This window comes from Tauraco erythrolophus, chromosome 8 (genome assembly GCF_009769465.1).
Source record: "Tauraco erythrolophus isolate bTauEry1 chromosome 8, bTauEry1.pri, whole genome shotgun sequence".
Classification (NCBI taxonomy): domain Eukaryota; kingdom Metazoa; phylum Chordata; class Aves; order Musophagiformes; family Musophagidae; genus Tauraco; species Tauraco erythrolophus.
Genome location: NC_141472.1, coordinates 17,147,483 through 17,164,358, shown reverse-complemented (window position 1 = coordinate 17,164,358; position 16,876 = coordinate 17,147,483). Strand labels below are relative to the sequence as shown.

Below are 16,876 nucleotides of genomic sequence, written 5' to 3'. Positions count from 1 at the left end.
ATCCATTGGAGCAGGGGAAAAGGGTGTAAGGACTCCTCCTCCTTTGAGAGAGAAGCAGCAGTAACAGCACGGAATGAACTGACCTGCACTCCCCCAGTCCCTGCCCCCTGTGCTGCTGGGGGGAGGAGGTAGAGCCGGGAGGAAAAGCAAAGGGGGGCGGGGGAGGTGTCGGTTTTAAGATCTGGTTTTGTTTCTTTCTGTCCTCTCAAGTAACCGGTTTTGTTTCCCTTTGTCCTTCTAAGTAACCATTAATAAACTGTTTTGCTTTGAGAAAGCCCTGTCTGTTTTGCCTGGGACCATGGTTGGTGGGTGCTCCCTCTGTTCTTGTCTCAACCCTCAGTCCCTTTGGTTTTTGTTTTTTTTTTTCCCTCTCCTCTCTACTTTACTGGAGGAGAGACTGTGTGAGTTTTAGTTGCTGGATCAGCCTAAAACCACGACAACTGAGTAGCCACAACACAAGACTAAAAATTCTACCTTCTCTGGTTGCCAAATCCCATCAACTTCAAACTGGCTGCATATAACAGTGGACTGGATCTATGCAACCACTGCCTACAAACAAAGCTTACAAAACTAAAATAAAATCCTCCAAGAAATCTAAATTGGGTTACAGTGAGAGGAGGTTGAAAAGCAAGTGCAAACACACCTAGGCTGTGATTGAGCAGCTTCTGAAGGAACGTGGTAGTTTATCGCAGGTTCAAAAACCATGGAGAAATGAAATGCATCAGAAGTTACAGCAAAGGGCCCATAATATAAACAAAAAGAACGGTGGGAAGACCAGACCAAGCAATCTACGCAGAGAAGAATGTGCTTCAGAAACCTGGAGTCTGTTACATTCCTCCCTCTATTCTGTTGCAGTTCACCAGAGCAATGCGTATAAACATCACACACCTGGAAATCATAGGCTTCTCTTTCCATTGGGAAACATTTTCCTACACGAGTTTCCATCCTATCACTCTCTTCCCTGATGACATAAAAAAAAAGGAACAACTGGGATCACTGTACTAGCTGGCAGCCAGATTTCTGTCAGCTGGAGCAACTGCATGTTGCTGCAGGGATTCCCAAACTATACTCATTTATGGTGGCCTCCAGTGACGAAGGAGCCAGGACTGGGGAAGCACATAAGTATCTTATAGCCATCTTATAGCCATGGTCCAGTCCTGAACTGAAATTCAACTGAAGAAGACGTGTCTTTTTCTACCTGGAAGCATTCTCTGGTAGGACACAATATTAAACAACACTACTTCAAAAAAACATGCTCAAGGCAACAAGTCTGAATATTTGAAAATCATTGCCCCTCTACAATGATGGTTTTAAAAGACAGAATACCAGGCTGTGATGGCTATCTACTGGTACAATCACTTTCTTCATACTCAAAAAAGACCTATCAGCCCCAAAACTATCAAAATACTCAGGCTCAAAATAATTCCAAGCAGAGCAAGGCTGACTCACTTTGGCAATGAAAATCTAGGTGTATAAGACAATTATTGCTGAAGTTTACAATTTACTGCCAGAGGTCTTTCTCCAGAACTAAATTTACAACAACAAATTTTATGATAACTAAATCTAAATGAGTATCCTCTGAGAAGAAATCTTTTAAGAGAATGAAAAAGTGTATGCTTCCTCTCTCACTTTATATTAAATAAAAAATTAAAAACACTTTTAAGTGTTTTGGAGTAGCTATAGAAAAATATGAATTGAAAAACAAAAGAGTCAATAGACTTACATTCACTAAATGCTTTATTTAGGAATGTTCTGATCATCCAGATAAGTAAAATTATGTGAAACTATAATGTAAAACTGTCCTTCATCTGCAAATATACACTACACCAAAATTTGATCTGACACTCACATACTCCTTCATAAATCTGTAGTTCTGAGAAAATATAAATAAAGCAGAGTATAGTTTTATTACTCAGGGGAACATCATTCACAGTGGGAGACTTTCCTGGAAGCAGAACATCTCTCTTTGGCTTCACAGTCCTCCTATTAAAAAGTTATTTTTAGGATCTCCAAATAATAGTCATGTTTACACAAACACACAGAAGACTCATAGTTTAACTCCTATACTAAGTGATCAAAGATATAGAAAGATAATGTCCTTTATCATCATAATAAAAGTTTTATCTCTAACACTTGTTCATTTTAGTCTTACAGGTCTTAGTATTTGTAACAACAATTATGATCCTGATTCTTAGGTGGCAAAATTTTCTTCAGGAATTACACTAAATTAAGAAGAAGAAATAAATTTAAAAAAAAAAAGATATTTTGCAGTGCTTCTGGGCCTTTACATTATTATTTTTGGACTCTCCAGATAATTAATTTTTTATGTTTATCCAAAGCGTGACTATGCTGTGCTATGTTACAAATCCCAGAGGCAGAAGTGGTCAAGCTGTTAGCAGAGTGTGACCGCACCAAGGTTTTAACCCACTGTTAGACAAAGGTAACCTAGCTCAAGAGAGGCAGCGCTGTGGTTTTCTGGAAGAGCTCTCTCATCTGAGACAAGGTCCACACAGTCCAACACTGTGCCTCATACATGAACAACCTCAGTTGGAAAATTATTATATAGTTTCACAAACACTACTTGTTTACACCCAGCAGCCTTCCCTAAGCTTTAAATATCCATTACTCCTTCCAGTACCAAGGTTTCTTCCTGTAATTTGAACTCTTAAAATAGACTCCACAGGGAAGGCATGGTGTTTTTCATTATTTTTAAACACCGGAATTAAGTTTGAATGTCACAGTAGGTCTTACCTCCAATCATCTTTGGTTAAATTTGCCAGGATGTTCATCTCTTCTTCTTGCATGAGTCTATAAGCAGCACTTACATGATGATTTTCAAGAACAGAACGATCATTGTACAATATTGCAACATCTGACCTAGTGTTAAAAAAAAAGGTAGAATTTGCAACAGCATCCCATTGATGGCCCTGGGGAAGGTAGGACTGTGTATTCTCTACGAGAACTATTGACTATACATATATCAAACTATGTTTATTCATTCCTATTGTATCAAATACTGATAAAATTTCCATCCTAAATGTATAAAAAATTATCATGATACCACTGTATAATCTGTTTGTGGGAAAGGAATATTTTTAAATGTGTTATTTTTATGATAGTGACAAAAATTTGTGAGGAGATCTTTAAGCTTCTTGACTGTGAATAGGATTGTAGAGCAATAGAAATGCTCTAATTAGGCTACTGAAGAGTAATTTTTGGCAATACAACCATTCAAAATGCAAGGCATTCACCAGTAGAGGGGGCTCCACATATAGCATGGGTATTAAGAAATAACTATCCCCGTTCTGAGACAGATGTGTGTCATGGTTTGATGTGGGGGGGGAGGTCCGGGTGGCAGAAGCTGCCCATCAGACCGGACTCCTATCCCCCTCGGGGCTTGAGCCAATCGGTGCCTCTGCGAATTGCCCTATTTACGTCGGGACAAAGGAACTGGAAAGGTGTGTGCCTTTGCCCAGGAGCAAGGAGAAGGGAGGGGGCGCTGCCCCGGCGTCCAGCCGGGCAGCGGCCCATGTCGGGCCGGGGCCATCCGCTGGAGATGGCTGCGACGGAGCTGCTTGGGGAACTCAGGGAGAGCTCCGCTCCTGGGGTGCCCACTGGGCTGAGTTCACCCAGAAAAGACTGAGATCTGAGAGAAACAGCCACACCAACACTAGGTCAGTGAAGATGGAACGGGACAACATGTGCCGCAGCTGAGTCCCCCTTGCAAGCAGCCCCTTTGCAACCAGTCCTCGGTGGAGCAAGCAGAGACCCACTCGCAGCCCGTGGAGGACCGACGTCGAGAAGAGATGCCAGAGCCTGAGTACAGTACGCATCTAGAGTCCGTGGGATGACCCCCGCCGATGGGGAGGTGTTTCGTTAAAGGAGATGCCTGAGCCTAAGACTGTTGTGAATCATGGGCGCAGGTCGAGGCGCATTTTGCATTTACGCATCTAAGTCTGTACGGAGACGCATTTCAGGTCGATATGACGCCCCGCGCAGGAGCGCATTTAAAGTCTGTATGATGACCCACGCCAGAGCGAGTGGCTACAACTCCTTAAAAGTCCAAGACTGTGGTAAAGCCCGCACTTGGAGCAGTCCAATGGGGTAAGGATTTGCCTCCTGTGGATAGGACCTCACGCTTTTGCCGTGAGTAGGGGATCCACTGGAGCAAGGGACAATGGTGTAAGGACTCCTTCTCCTTTAAGGGAGGCGGCAGTAACAACATGCAATAAACTGACCTGCACTCCCCCATTCCCTGCCCCCTGTACCGCTGGGGGGAGGAGGTAGAGCCGGGAAGAAAAGGCAAAGGGGGAGAGTGGTGTTGATTTTAAGTTCTAGCCTTGTTTTCTTGTTATCCTCTCAAGTAACCGTTTTTGTTTGCTTTTCTCTTTGTAGGTAGCTGTTAATAAACTGTTTTGCTTTAAGGAAACTGAGCCTCTTTTGCCTGGGACCGTGGTTGGTGGGTGCTCCTCTGTTCTTGTCTCGACCCTCAGGTCTTTTATTATATTTTTCTCCTCTCCGTTTTACTGGAGTGGGAGAGCTGCGTGGAGTTTAGTTGCCAGATCAGCCTAACCCACGACAATGTGCTTTGGCCCATGTCACTCATAATCAGAAGGAGCTGTAAATAACAAAACATCAAAAAACTTGCATTCCATACTTTTTAAAAGGATGCCATCTTTGTCAGAAGAACAGCCAAACCTCAAAAAGCCTCATAACAAAGGAATGGAAGGGATGCTAAGCTGAAATTTGATTGCTTTCAAGAGCTTCCTAAAGCCAAATCCTTACCAAAATGTTAGCACCCTCGACAGTATTGTTTCCCTCTTAATTAAAGACTAATCTACAATGCCAAAATTATATATAGATTTTCACAAACTTTGACACGGTATGGATTTATCATACTTAGCTTCAAACTTCATTAATTCTTGGGGAATTTGTTTCCCCAAGAACTGATCTGACTTGCTAAGCAACCTCGGGTCTCCCCTCTCTGCCACACTTGTGTTCTGATAAAACTATACCTGAGTATTTCAATTAGGTCAGCTGAAAAGTCTGTACTACCAGAAAGGTGTGACGATTTAGCAGCACAGCTTATTATGATAGTAATAAGGTAAATTCAACCTCTTGTTCTGGTGAGCAATAGTATATACCCAGTGTAACCACCCATGTGTACAGTATGGTACCAAGGAATCTAAAAAATTAAAATAGGATTAGAAACTTTTTTTAGAGGGAACAAACCATAATGTACCTAAATAATAAAAATGTTTACATCCATAATCCTACCAAAATCATGGGAAAAACTGTGATTTGCCAATTACATATGTTTATGAGGCACACTTTGACCCACATAGCTACTTATGGCTAGTTATAAACAGTCCTAAGATTTGCTATGACTTTCACAGTCATTTCATCAGGTTTTCTCAGTCAAAAGAAGCCTGGAATCCCTGCCCTGGGATGCCACATCAGGGCCAAATTCCACTAGGAGGGAAGAATGTTCTCCATCACCAAACAAATACCTGTTTGCAAGTATGCCCAAGTAAAATTCAAAAGCTAATAGCTTAATTCATTTTCCACTGTTGCAATACTTCAGAGCAAAATATTAAGGATAAAAATGGAAAAGTAATATGAACTTGGAACTACAAACTGAAGTTTATTTTTAACCAGACTTTGCTGAGGGAGAAAAGAATTAGGTCTTTTTTCAGCTGCAGATCTAGAATTTGTTCATTATTGAAGGGCACAGCTTAGGGCACAAGTATGTTATGGATTTAATTTAAATGTAACCATTGGGCACTTTATCTGTATAGGCGAGTGAGAGGATGGTTCTCTTCAAAGTAGTAATATTCCCAGCACGGGCTGTTTTGTTAGAATATGCCAGTGCTTTGCTTGTTTGTTTTTTTTTTTTTTCAAGAGCAGGTAAAGCAGACTTAACTGAGGATACTAAAAGAAATGTATGGCCCAGTGTGAGAGAACAATATGATGCTTCGTAATTGGCTAAGTATCAGGTGCACCATTTATCATCCAGTAATGGACTGGTCATTGATTTTCCTTCGATAAGCTGAAAATATTTTAAGGCAGAGAGCTACACGCTGTTGTTCTGGACCAGAGGCTAGGATGACATGCTGCGCCTGCATGAGAATACAGTTAGCCTGACTTTCAAACTGGATTTCTTTCTAGATTTCTTTTTTGTAACTACTGCAGATGCTGTCAAGACATGCTAGGAGAGGGCTTGTGGTAGGTATTTCTAAAGCTGTAGTCGAAGGTTTCTCCCTCTAACTAGGACTCTGTAAGTTTAATACACAACTTGAAACAAAATGTAGCACCTGAAGTAAGTGCAGACACACTGCTGAAAGTGAAGTATTTTTCTGGCGATACTGTGGAATACATTTTTGAGCCAAAAGTATCAGAATTTATGCAAGCAAATAGAGGGGTGATGGGCTTTTCAAGTCTGTGTTCTGAATCTTTTTGAAATCTCTCTTTGAAATCTCAGCTCCAAAGTATAATAATTTCAAACACTGAGGAGCTAACTCCTTACTTTTCCACATTGTCTTTGTTCATGTGAGCAGTCCCATTAGCTGTACAGAGGTCAAGGAAGCAATTTGTAAAATCAGGAATGACCTGGCTACTTCCTAGCTGTATCAGTAAGAGGTATGAAATAGTTCAGACCAATGAACACCAAACTCCAGATATGACACTTCAGAGACCATTTCACTTACCTTGTCTGAATATGAAAATTGTTTGTGGTCCCAGTATGTTCATAATCATGGACGGCAGCTGCGAAGATCATTGCTAAAATTTCCAGTTCTGTGAGCCAGTGCTGGTAAATGAAAAACAAACCTTAGTCATATTTTCTATAATAGCCTAGTTCAGATTAAACACTACAGTACTGGAAATGTTTTGCATTACCTTCAACTTAAGTAAACTTTATCCCATTCTTATTCCAGGTAACTATATATTCACAACACTTCAGTATTAGACAGTAAAATAATTCTTTGTACTTGTTACAATTACTCTAAGACCAAGTTAATATTGACAACCAAAAAATATAGGAAGTTTTAAGATAATTACACGGTATAATTTGCAGTTGTTTTGAGTAGGAAGTATCTATTCTGCTAGCCCATACATGGCACTTGGCAAATTATGGTGTATTCATTGAAAAACTTGATAAAAAGTTATAATTTGTCTTTTAGTGAATGTAATATGCAGTTCACAATAAATTCTAGGTATAACATCAGAATTAACTATATTTTACCAGTGTATGTAGCACTAAATTTAGGCCCATGGGAGATTTTTCTGTTCTAAATTTTATCATACTTTGTACTAATGCAAAAAAAGGGTGTATAAAGATAGTGTACAGTTACACGGAACAAAAGGTAATACAGATCATGTATACAAAATAATTCAGACCCTAGAGTTTTGTGCACTTTTACACCTCTTGCTAACTGAGGTGCTCTGTATTGCTCGGTTTGAAAAATGTCCTGTTATTTTATCTTTCAAGTTCTATTTCTTGAATAATAAATCATCTTTGAGGAGAAAATTTACTCCATCTAAAAACAGGGGCAGAAAAATCATATAATTAACCCCCGCAGTCACAGGACTGATTAAATCAAACGCCAGTCAAGCATTTCCACACATATTTCTGATTTTTTTAGTGTAGAAGTAGGCTTCAGTACTAAAGGATGGAAGAATGATCTCATCCTTATGCACTCATATATGCATATACATGTTTATAAAAGCATGCAAGATGTATAAGCTGCCAGAACTAGTATAAGCCGCCAATAGTAGTACTTATTTTGAAGAAGAAGAAAGGAAACAGTCAAGATTCATAAGTCATGTGAGAATAACGAGATAGGTCATTTAGCGACAAAATAAGACTGCTGAGGAACAACAAGTTCTGGCTGTTGGTGAAGCAGTATAGATTAAAAAAGGTCACAACAGAGGAATGAGAATGTACTGTAAGCAGTGCTAAAAATGGAAACGATGACCTTCATCGTACTATGTGTCACAAGAAACCAGGCCATGACCGGTCCTGGCTTTCACAATGTTTTCAACATACCAAATAGAATAGAAACCCAGAAATTATTAGTAACCAAAGCTAAACATAAACTTTTTCCTTAAGACACCTTTTCAAAGATCAGCTTTTTTAGTAACCAAAATAGTTGCTAGACAATGCATTTATAAGTAAAAGAGCATTCCTTACACACAATATCTGTGGGCTACACAGAAACTTCATATGGTACTATATGAGAGCAAGTATTCTAGAGACTGTATCTGGAGGTCTGCAAGACTGCAAAGAGCTGAAATCTGTTTCCCTCCTGGAAGATACTATGCCGCGCAGGTGGAACACCTATAGGAAAATCTCTCTTCTATTAAGAGATGTTTTCCAGTATTATAAATTGCTTATAAGTAAATAGATACATTTCAACTTTAAATGATCTCTGGTTCAAGCTATATTTTTAAACAATGATGGATTGAAAAAATGAGTAAGAAAGGGAGTCTCACAAAGCACTTATTGACAGTAAAGACATTTTTTTTCCTTTAGTTTGAGCAATACAGGTACGTGGGAGGAGAAAAGGGATGGTGGGAAGAGATCGATGACTCAAAAGTTCTTTACAGTATGTATTCCCTGGGACTTGGATTCTTAAATCTTTGTGAATATAAAGACTTCATAAATGCAAGCTTGAGTTATATATTTCAGTCACATCATCTGGGATTTAATCTCTTGGGAAGGTTAATAGATTGTGTGCCATCTGTGATATCTAACTTTCTAACACACTGATCTGAGGTGGCTGGATCTTGCTTCTTAAGACAGACAGTAACTTTTGGAAAATACAATTATTTTATTTCTTTCAGTGTGACTCTGAATATGTGTTATTGTTCACTGGAATCTCTCTAAAGGCTTGTGTTGATGCATAAACTCTTACCAGCCAAACTTTTTGGCTGTTTTCCAGGTGCCTATAAAAGATACAAGATGTATGACCTTAACAACAGGAATAATGAAAAGGATTTTCTAAACCCCAGCTTTTTTAAACATTTGCTTCATATGTCTTTCGGAAGTGAACAAGGAAGACAGCAATTCTTTGCAAGATTTGGGAGTCAGAATCAGTTCCTTAAGATAAGAACGAAAGCACAAGAACTTCAAATTGCATGCCAATCTGCAAAAACCACACAGCAATTTGATATAGAATTGCATCAAATTGATTCTAATTCAGATATTTGTTAGCAGATACAGTAGAGCTAAAAGAGGCATTACAATGGACATACTCTGAAAACTATTAGCCTGAGAAGCAAACTACAAATTGTTCTTGAAGAGGGTTCTGTAGGGTTAACCAAGCAACAGGAAAAAAACTCAACAAGTTAAATAGAACATTTGAATGATACTGATGCGTTCTCAAACTCCAAATGACATTTGGGACAGAAATACTTTGCAAGCTGCAGAATCACCAGGCCTTCTTTCAAACACTGATTTCTATAAACGTTCCTTCTTCCTGGCAAGCTACATCTGTTTGAAGGCACTCTTGATGAAGTGTTGTCCTAGTTAGACATCTTTCCAAGAACTTTCCAATATCATAATTCAGCACTTCAAATGTGAATATTTAAAACCTGGCCTAATTTTGTAAGAATATTTTGTAGCAGCATTGCAGCATTAATGAGGTTTTACAGCAAAGTAACAGAAATATAGTCTAAGCTTTTCTGAAAATAGTTGTTCAAATCACATTAAAGTGCAGTTACAAGTTTAAGATGTTAACATTGCAAAACTTGAGTTGGAGAGGCCTTTCACCCGAAGAGTGTTGCAAAGTTGTTTAATCAATGGCTAAACATTCCAAACTGACTGGGATAGCTCTGGAAGTTGGAACCTTGTCCTGGCATCACAAAGAAAATATGGATGCTACTGTCTTTTTCAAAGGGCAGAGGGGAGCAGTTACAACGGGCCAAAGAGACATTTATAATGTGTAATACAACAAAGGGATATTCTTCTCCATTAAGCTGCTGATCCAGATGTATACCTGAAACAAAGACATATCTCATATCCCTTAATGCTTGCAGTTGATCTTACAGTAGAAGACATGGGTAGGATAGGAACCATGATCTAATCTCTGTAAGATTTTTCTTTTATTAAAATATTATTTTGATATTATTTTGATTCTGAACATCTTATACTACAACTTTGGCTTGGAGTGATCTTGGCAAGAGCTGTCTAGCCTATGCTTCAGTCTGGTATGGAAGTCCTTTCTCAAGCAAACATCTCAATGAGAAAAAGGAAACTTGGCTGCTGAAGACTCCAGGCTTCACTCTGCAAGTAGCACTTGTGTTAAAATGTAGCTTTAAAAACTTCATGCTTAGAAGTAAAACCCTTCTTGCAAACACTAGAATTAAACCCTGCAGTGCCTGGGTATTTGTTCTTGCCTCCGCTGAAGCCAAAGGCAAACTTCCAGTGAGAAAAGGCTTAACATAAGTCAATGACTGTCATTTATTATATATCTATTGGAGTACAAACATTTAGAGTCAGCCCTAAAACCAGAAATCAGACACTATTACTTCCTGTCTTTTTTTGTTATTTTTTTTTAAACAAATGTATTCATAGTGAAGACAAATCTCCATAAAGTCATTGACAGAAACGTCCATTTTCTTTCAGTCAGTATTTACTTTTGTCTAGCAAACTGATAGTGAGGAGACTCCCACTGCTGGTACTAAATCAAAGGTAAGTGTTTAGAGTAAAAACGCTTGCACAGACTCACTTCAGTTCCCAAAGCAAATACTAAAAAATATCAGGATATTGCAATAGCGCCAGGCAAATGCAATCTCTTGTCTACTTTAGGCACATACAGTATGCAAGAGCAGTCCTAAATAAGGTTATAAACTAAAAGAAATAGCAGCTGCAGAGCATTTCAGTAAGCCTGCACTAATTCCATATATCTTTCCACGGCCAGGACCTCAGCAGATACTAAAGCTTCCTTGCCTGATCACACCTCCCAGGCTCTGACGTGGAAGCGAAAAATTCTCACCTGCCCACTCCTGCAAATGTATCTCTTTCAGTATGATATATAATGCCCAAGACCAGGCAATGAAAAGTAAAAACGATTTAAGGAGGACTTTTTTTCCTATTTTTTCCTCTGCATCAGGAGATTTCCAGACTGGAGAGACTGTTAAAATGACATAAAGTTCACAGCCTGAACAGTAGTTTGGAATTTATGTCTGCGTAATTTTCAAGGGACCTTTTTCCTTAAGAAAAGACAAACATACACATGTATCCAAAACAGCAGTCTGAGAAAAGAAGTAAATTGAACTTTTCAGTATTTCTTACCATGATACCAGTGTGAATCATTATGTAATGCACAGTTTGAGTAACATCAGCTGCATGGATCAAATTGTGATATGGATTTTTGTATTTGCTGTAACCTATCTCAAGAGCTTCAGCAAATGAAATAAGATTGGGAACAGGGATCTAGGAGGAAGCACAAATTAAAATAAATGTTTTTTTTCCTGCAACAGGTGCAAAGTCAATCATGTAATAAATAAACCACAAATAAATAAACCACAGAATTTAACCAACAAACAAAAAAGGTGAAATTTAAAATGTTAAAAAAATTAAAAATCTAATATCTTACATGCATCAAGGAGTCTTCACCCAATTCTTATAAATGATGTATCCCTCTACATACACCATGCACAGCATGTGGTTAGTGTACAAGAAACTGCAGAGCTATCAAGCAAATAGTTTTCAAGACATGTCTGTCTGTACCAGGAATGCAGAGATTGCTCACATAACAAAGGCATGACAGATACGAGTCTAACAACAGGATTATCTCCTTTTCTTCACCAGTTTTACCTTGCCTGAGACAAGGTTTCCTTGAATCTGATAGTATGCCTTCCCTTCCTTCTCTTCCTCCAGGCAATGTATGAAGTACAGGTATTATCTAGTCCCATCCTTTTTCCCATATCATGAAATGATATTTTCCTTAAGATTTTTTTCTTTATTTAAAAGCCCTGCAAGTTAAACAGTAGGACTGAGAATGGGCTTAAGCCCAGTGAGCCAGCAACATGGTGTACTCTCTGACTGTGTTGCTAGTGGTTGCCCTGGTGTGGTTCTGACTTCAAGTACTCAGAGCTTGAAGGTAAAAGCTTGATGCGAAAAGCTGAGTCTGGGTTATTGGTTAAAATCAAAATATTCAAACCAACTTCAGAGTGAGGCAGCCTCTTCAAAAGGAGCATGGTGTTCTGCAGTGGGGAAACTCTGAAACTATAATGAAACTTTCATTCGGTACTATCATAATGATAAATTTGGTATTTTGATCCATTTTTTTGTCTCAGCCTTTCAAAGCTGGTTATAAGTGCTCCATATTGTATTGCAACACCCTGAAAACACCATGGAAAAGTAGTCTTCTCTTTATATATCCCCCAAGTTGGTTAGGAGAGGAAGGTTCAGCTGAAGCCCCTGCACAGTAGTGGGCAACATATTATGATCTAGACCATGAAAACATACTTAGGACTAACTACAGTTTTCTGCCTTATTAGGAATCTTTGATCCATGAAGCTGGGGCACTGATTCAGTACTGCTGAGTAAACAGGCTGTATACATAATCATAGAACCATAGAATGGTTAGGGTTGGAAGGGACCTCAAAGATCATCTAGTTCCAACCCCCCTGCCATGGGCAGGGAAACCCTCCACTACACCAGGTTGCCCAAAGCCTCATCCAACCTGGCCTTGAACACTTCCAGGGATGGGGCATCCACAACTTCTCTGGGCAACCTGTGCCAGTGCCTCACCATAATCTGTCTATTTAATACCTACAGCATTTAGCTGCTCACTAGCAACATCCCGACCCAAACTGACCTGACACAGGTGTACATAGCTTTCCATTTTTTAGGTTGCATAAAAATTTGCACGCTCTGGGTGAAGATCCATTTGGTAGAACTATTGGCATATTACGATTCGACATATTCTTCATACAATAAAATATCATTTCTAACATATCCTGGGCTTCTTGTATTTTAAATTTGACATACTTATTTTTGCATACATATTTTTATTTGTGGCTAGTTTCTGACCTTGAAACGGCTCAAAAGGTCATATCGGGTAAACAGCTCATACATCATAAATTTCAGACTGTGCTCTCCACTTGCTTCATTTAGGGCAAATACGTCAAAAGACCATTTGTCAACCTCCTGTAGATGAGGGGGAAAGAAAAAGAACATAAGTTTCCATTTGTTTAAGTAGGTTTCCAGTTAGTCACTGGAAAAGATATTTTGGGGTTTCTGAGGAGGTAGGAGGAGAGTTTGGTGTTTTTTTGTTGTTCGGCTCTTTCAAACTTCTACTGTATATAACATATCAATGACTATTGCAATATTAATGATGAAAATAGTTGTACCAGTTATGAATAAAACACTTGTAACATGACCTATGCAACTTTATATGCTTCAAATCATTCAAATTTAACTTTCTGCCTACAAATTGTCTATAGAAGCTAATGTGAACATCCATTCTTTAAATGGGCTATTATGCAACGTCATTAATACTAATAACATAGCCAATTTGTGAATAATATAACAGTGTTTGACTTTCAGGAGAAAAGATGAGGCACTACATTCTCAAGAAATACCGTTTTTCAATTGCATACATAGCCACAGGAACTTTACTACCATGAAAGATTGCCTTTTGGGTGAACTACAGTAATGCCTTAAATTCACAGCAAATACTGTACTTGTTCCATAAGCTGCAGCTTCTTTTGTTAGCTCTGTCCCAATACTACTTCTGCTTTTTTCTTTCTTAAAAAGGAAATAAATTCTGCCAAGACATGGATTACCATACCACTGGGAGCTGATAAAACCATGTCTCACATTTCTATTAAAATTTCCATATAAATTTAATCCTATTGCTCTAATAACATCTAAATGAAACCACAACTAATCAGTTGCTATTTGTGAATTTTTAACTATTAATTTCTCTGTTCTATGTGCGCAGTTCTGTAGTACTAACTATGGATAGGGTATGTTCGTATGTTCAGTAGAAAAATATATTCATTTAATCCTAAAAGTCATAAAATATGAGTACAAATACTTTCAAATTCCACAATGATTAAAATTATTTCACCTTAAATGTTACTATCACTTCTGCTGGGTAAGCCAAACCAACCATGCTAGAAGTTCTTCGGTACATCCTAGAAGAACAAATAAAATATGAAGTAATAGCATTCCTTTAAAAAGTACAGGAACAATTTCTCTTTGTTTAATTAATCTTCCACAGTTTGTGAAATAGCACTAATCTATTTAAGGGTCTGATCCGAGAGATGACATAAGTCTTTTTACAAACTTATGAGAAAAGCCCCTCTGCTGGTGTATTACTCTTTAACATTAGTGCAGTCTTTGGTACATTTTCATATAGAAGTTTCTAAGCTATAAAGTTCATTCCCAAAGTCCAGGAAATTTCATTACAAATTCAGAGATTTCATCTGGATTTCTGCATAGAAAAATGTAGCAATTACAGAAATTGAAACCTAAATCCTGGCTCAAAGATTTGCTTCAGGTTCATCGCACCACTTAAAGGATCTTCAAGAACAGGCATTGTGGTTAAGTGCAGTACTTGCTATAATAAGAAAATAAAGCTCTCACCTTTCTACAAAAATCCCAGCCTGCACGGCATGCACAATGCTTCGGAATTTGGGCTTTTCTTCAGGTCTCCTCTTCACTATTCCCATTTCCCTCGTGAATGTAGAAGCTAACCAGTCCCGCACTTCCAGCGGGACCGAATCCGACTGGATGTCAGAGAGCTCATCCTCAGTGTCCAAAAGCTTCCTACAAAAAAATTAATAAAAGGTAACTGAGAAGATGGCAGACTGAAGCAAAAGGAGTATGGACAGGTGATCATCTAACAAAAATTAATTTAACAGGAGTGGAGGTCATCTGTAGAATTGACTCAGCAGATCACTATATGTCTTCTCTGGCAGACATATCGAGGCCACCGGGAAGCTGGGCACAGCAGGTATCTTCCCTCTCTGCTCCTGCTCACATTCCAAAAGGTAAAAGATACTTAAATGGAAAATATTCAAGTAAAGGCAAGTGAAGTCTTTTCTAGAAAGATGTCACAGTTTAGGTGGATTGAAGTGTAAACAATGAGTTATAAAATCCTGAGGAGAGGTCTAAAACTGGCTGACATGAGAACTGCCGCTATAACTGAGAATACCAGTGGTCCATCCATCTGTCCTCCAAAATGGTACAAAAAATGTTTTGACACTTGCATGCAAAGTAAATTGTATTACATAGCAATGTTATGGAGAATGCATTTCAATGAGCACACCATATACCTGTTCATCATATTATTCTAGTGCAATAAAAGTATTAAAGAGAATTAATTCCTTCTGTGTGGAGATCTGTATTCCTATTGAAGGCAGGGTAACAAAATCATAGCAGTAAAGATACCACACAAGATTGGATTACAAGTTAGCTTTCACAGTTCTTAGTTGTCCAACAAGTTTGAAAAGCTATGTATACCTCTTGCAAAATAGAAAAAGTATTAAAAAGAAACTTCACTTCAACAGAACTGAATTCTGTTGAAGAAACACGTAATTACATATTTTCTGAAAACAGACTCAATACTTGAATTCAATTCTACGCTTCTATAAACCTTGCTGCTATTTGCCCATATCACTCAGCCTGCTGGGGTTTTCCAAGAACCAAATCCCTCATTTAGTCAGATAACAAGTTTTCCTTCATTCGATTGCACAAGAAACTCCAGAGTTAGGATGACCTGAATATATGTAAAGCCTGCTACTCTTTTAAAATGTTTTATTTGAAGTGGTACCAATGGAATCGCAAGCATTTCTTTTAAAATGTTTTATTTGAAGTGGTACCAATGGAATCGCAAGCATTATTTGATTATATAGATCTATTTCTCTGGTGATGTCTTTCTGAAATGCTCGAGTTTTTGTGAATTGGAAACAAAGCAATGACGGACAAAGTAACATTTTCTTATCAGACACTCTGCTTGTCAAGTTAAAACTTGAGTCTCCTCTCCTGAGTGAACACGATTCCTGGGAAATATTTTCAGTGGGAATTCAGGCAACAGCACTTGAAGATGGGTATTTGTGACAGGAAAATTATCACTTCCTTTTCCATTTTCATGTTGTCACCTTTGACACTGTCTTTTGTTTCTACTCTTAGTGTAACTGCTGATTCTTAACCTTATTTGTGCACTTTCTCCTCATATTCTGTGGCTTTTTCACACCTTTTGCTTTCTCTGTTTCTCTTCTTCAACATTTTCAAAACCTTGCCTAATCCAGGTCTTCTCTAGTATATAGAGGAATGGAGCACCAACGTGGATGATGAAGAAAAGTCTGAATACAGTATAGTTCAAAGGAATCTCCATGTAAACCTAATACTATCTGAGGAATTATAGGAAGATGCTTAGTAGAAAGCACAATACCAGAAGTATCATAAAAATTATTTGCGCACAGAGAGCGTAGCACATTTGTGCTCATCTGCCCTGTACTCAGTTTCAGCAGCTCATCTGCCTGGCAACATATTTTTTGAGACTTTTCAACTGGTGTTTAAAAAAAAATCCATATAATGCCCCCAACAACACCACCGTTTACTGAAAAAACAGCAGGAGTGTTCCTGTTTTTTAGGGACATAGAATTATCAGACTAGGAAGGCTCTTTAACACAGAGTGCAGGAGGGGCAGAGTGGACAAGAATTACGAGATTTTCTGATGGTAAACACAAGCCAAAAGTCAGTAATTTATTCTGAAGGAGGAGGACTTGTGTAGAGGAAAGGATTTTGGCAAATTATCTTGCAAAACTGAAACAAGGCTGAGACTGGCCGTAGGTCAAAGGCTATAAACTGATTTTATTCCCTAAATTAAAAACTATACTTTAGTCCACTTAAATC

At 38.4% G+C, this 16,876-nt stretch overlaps 1 protein-coding gene across 1 annotated transcript in view; it reads right to left on the bottom strand.

Moving 5' to 3' along the window:
* Positions 1-16,876, bottom strand: part of PDE1A (phosphodiesterase 1A) — a 163,251-nt gene that overhangs the window by 34,071 nt on the left and 112,304 nt on the right. The window contains exons 3-8 of the mRNA XM_086615272.1: positions 14,603-14,785; positions 14,085-14,151; positions 13,043-13,159; positions 11,297-11,437; positions 6,708-6,808; positions 2,752-2,877 (exon numbers count right to left, since the gene is read on the bottom strand). Of these exons, the coding sequence (XP_086471398.1) occupies positions 2,752-2,877; positions 6,708-6,808; positions 11,297-11,437; positions 13,043-13,159; positions 14,085-14,151; positions 14,603-14,785 (735 nt within the window). The remainder of the gene's footprint in view (positions 1-2,751; positions 2,878-6,707; positions 6,809-11,296; positions 11,438-13,042; positions 13,160-14,084; positions 14,152-14,602; positions 14,786-16,876) is intronic.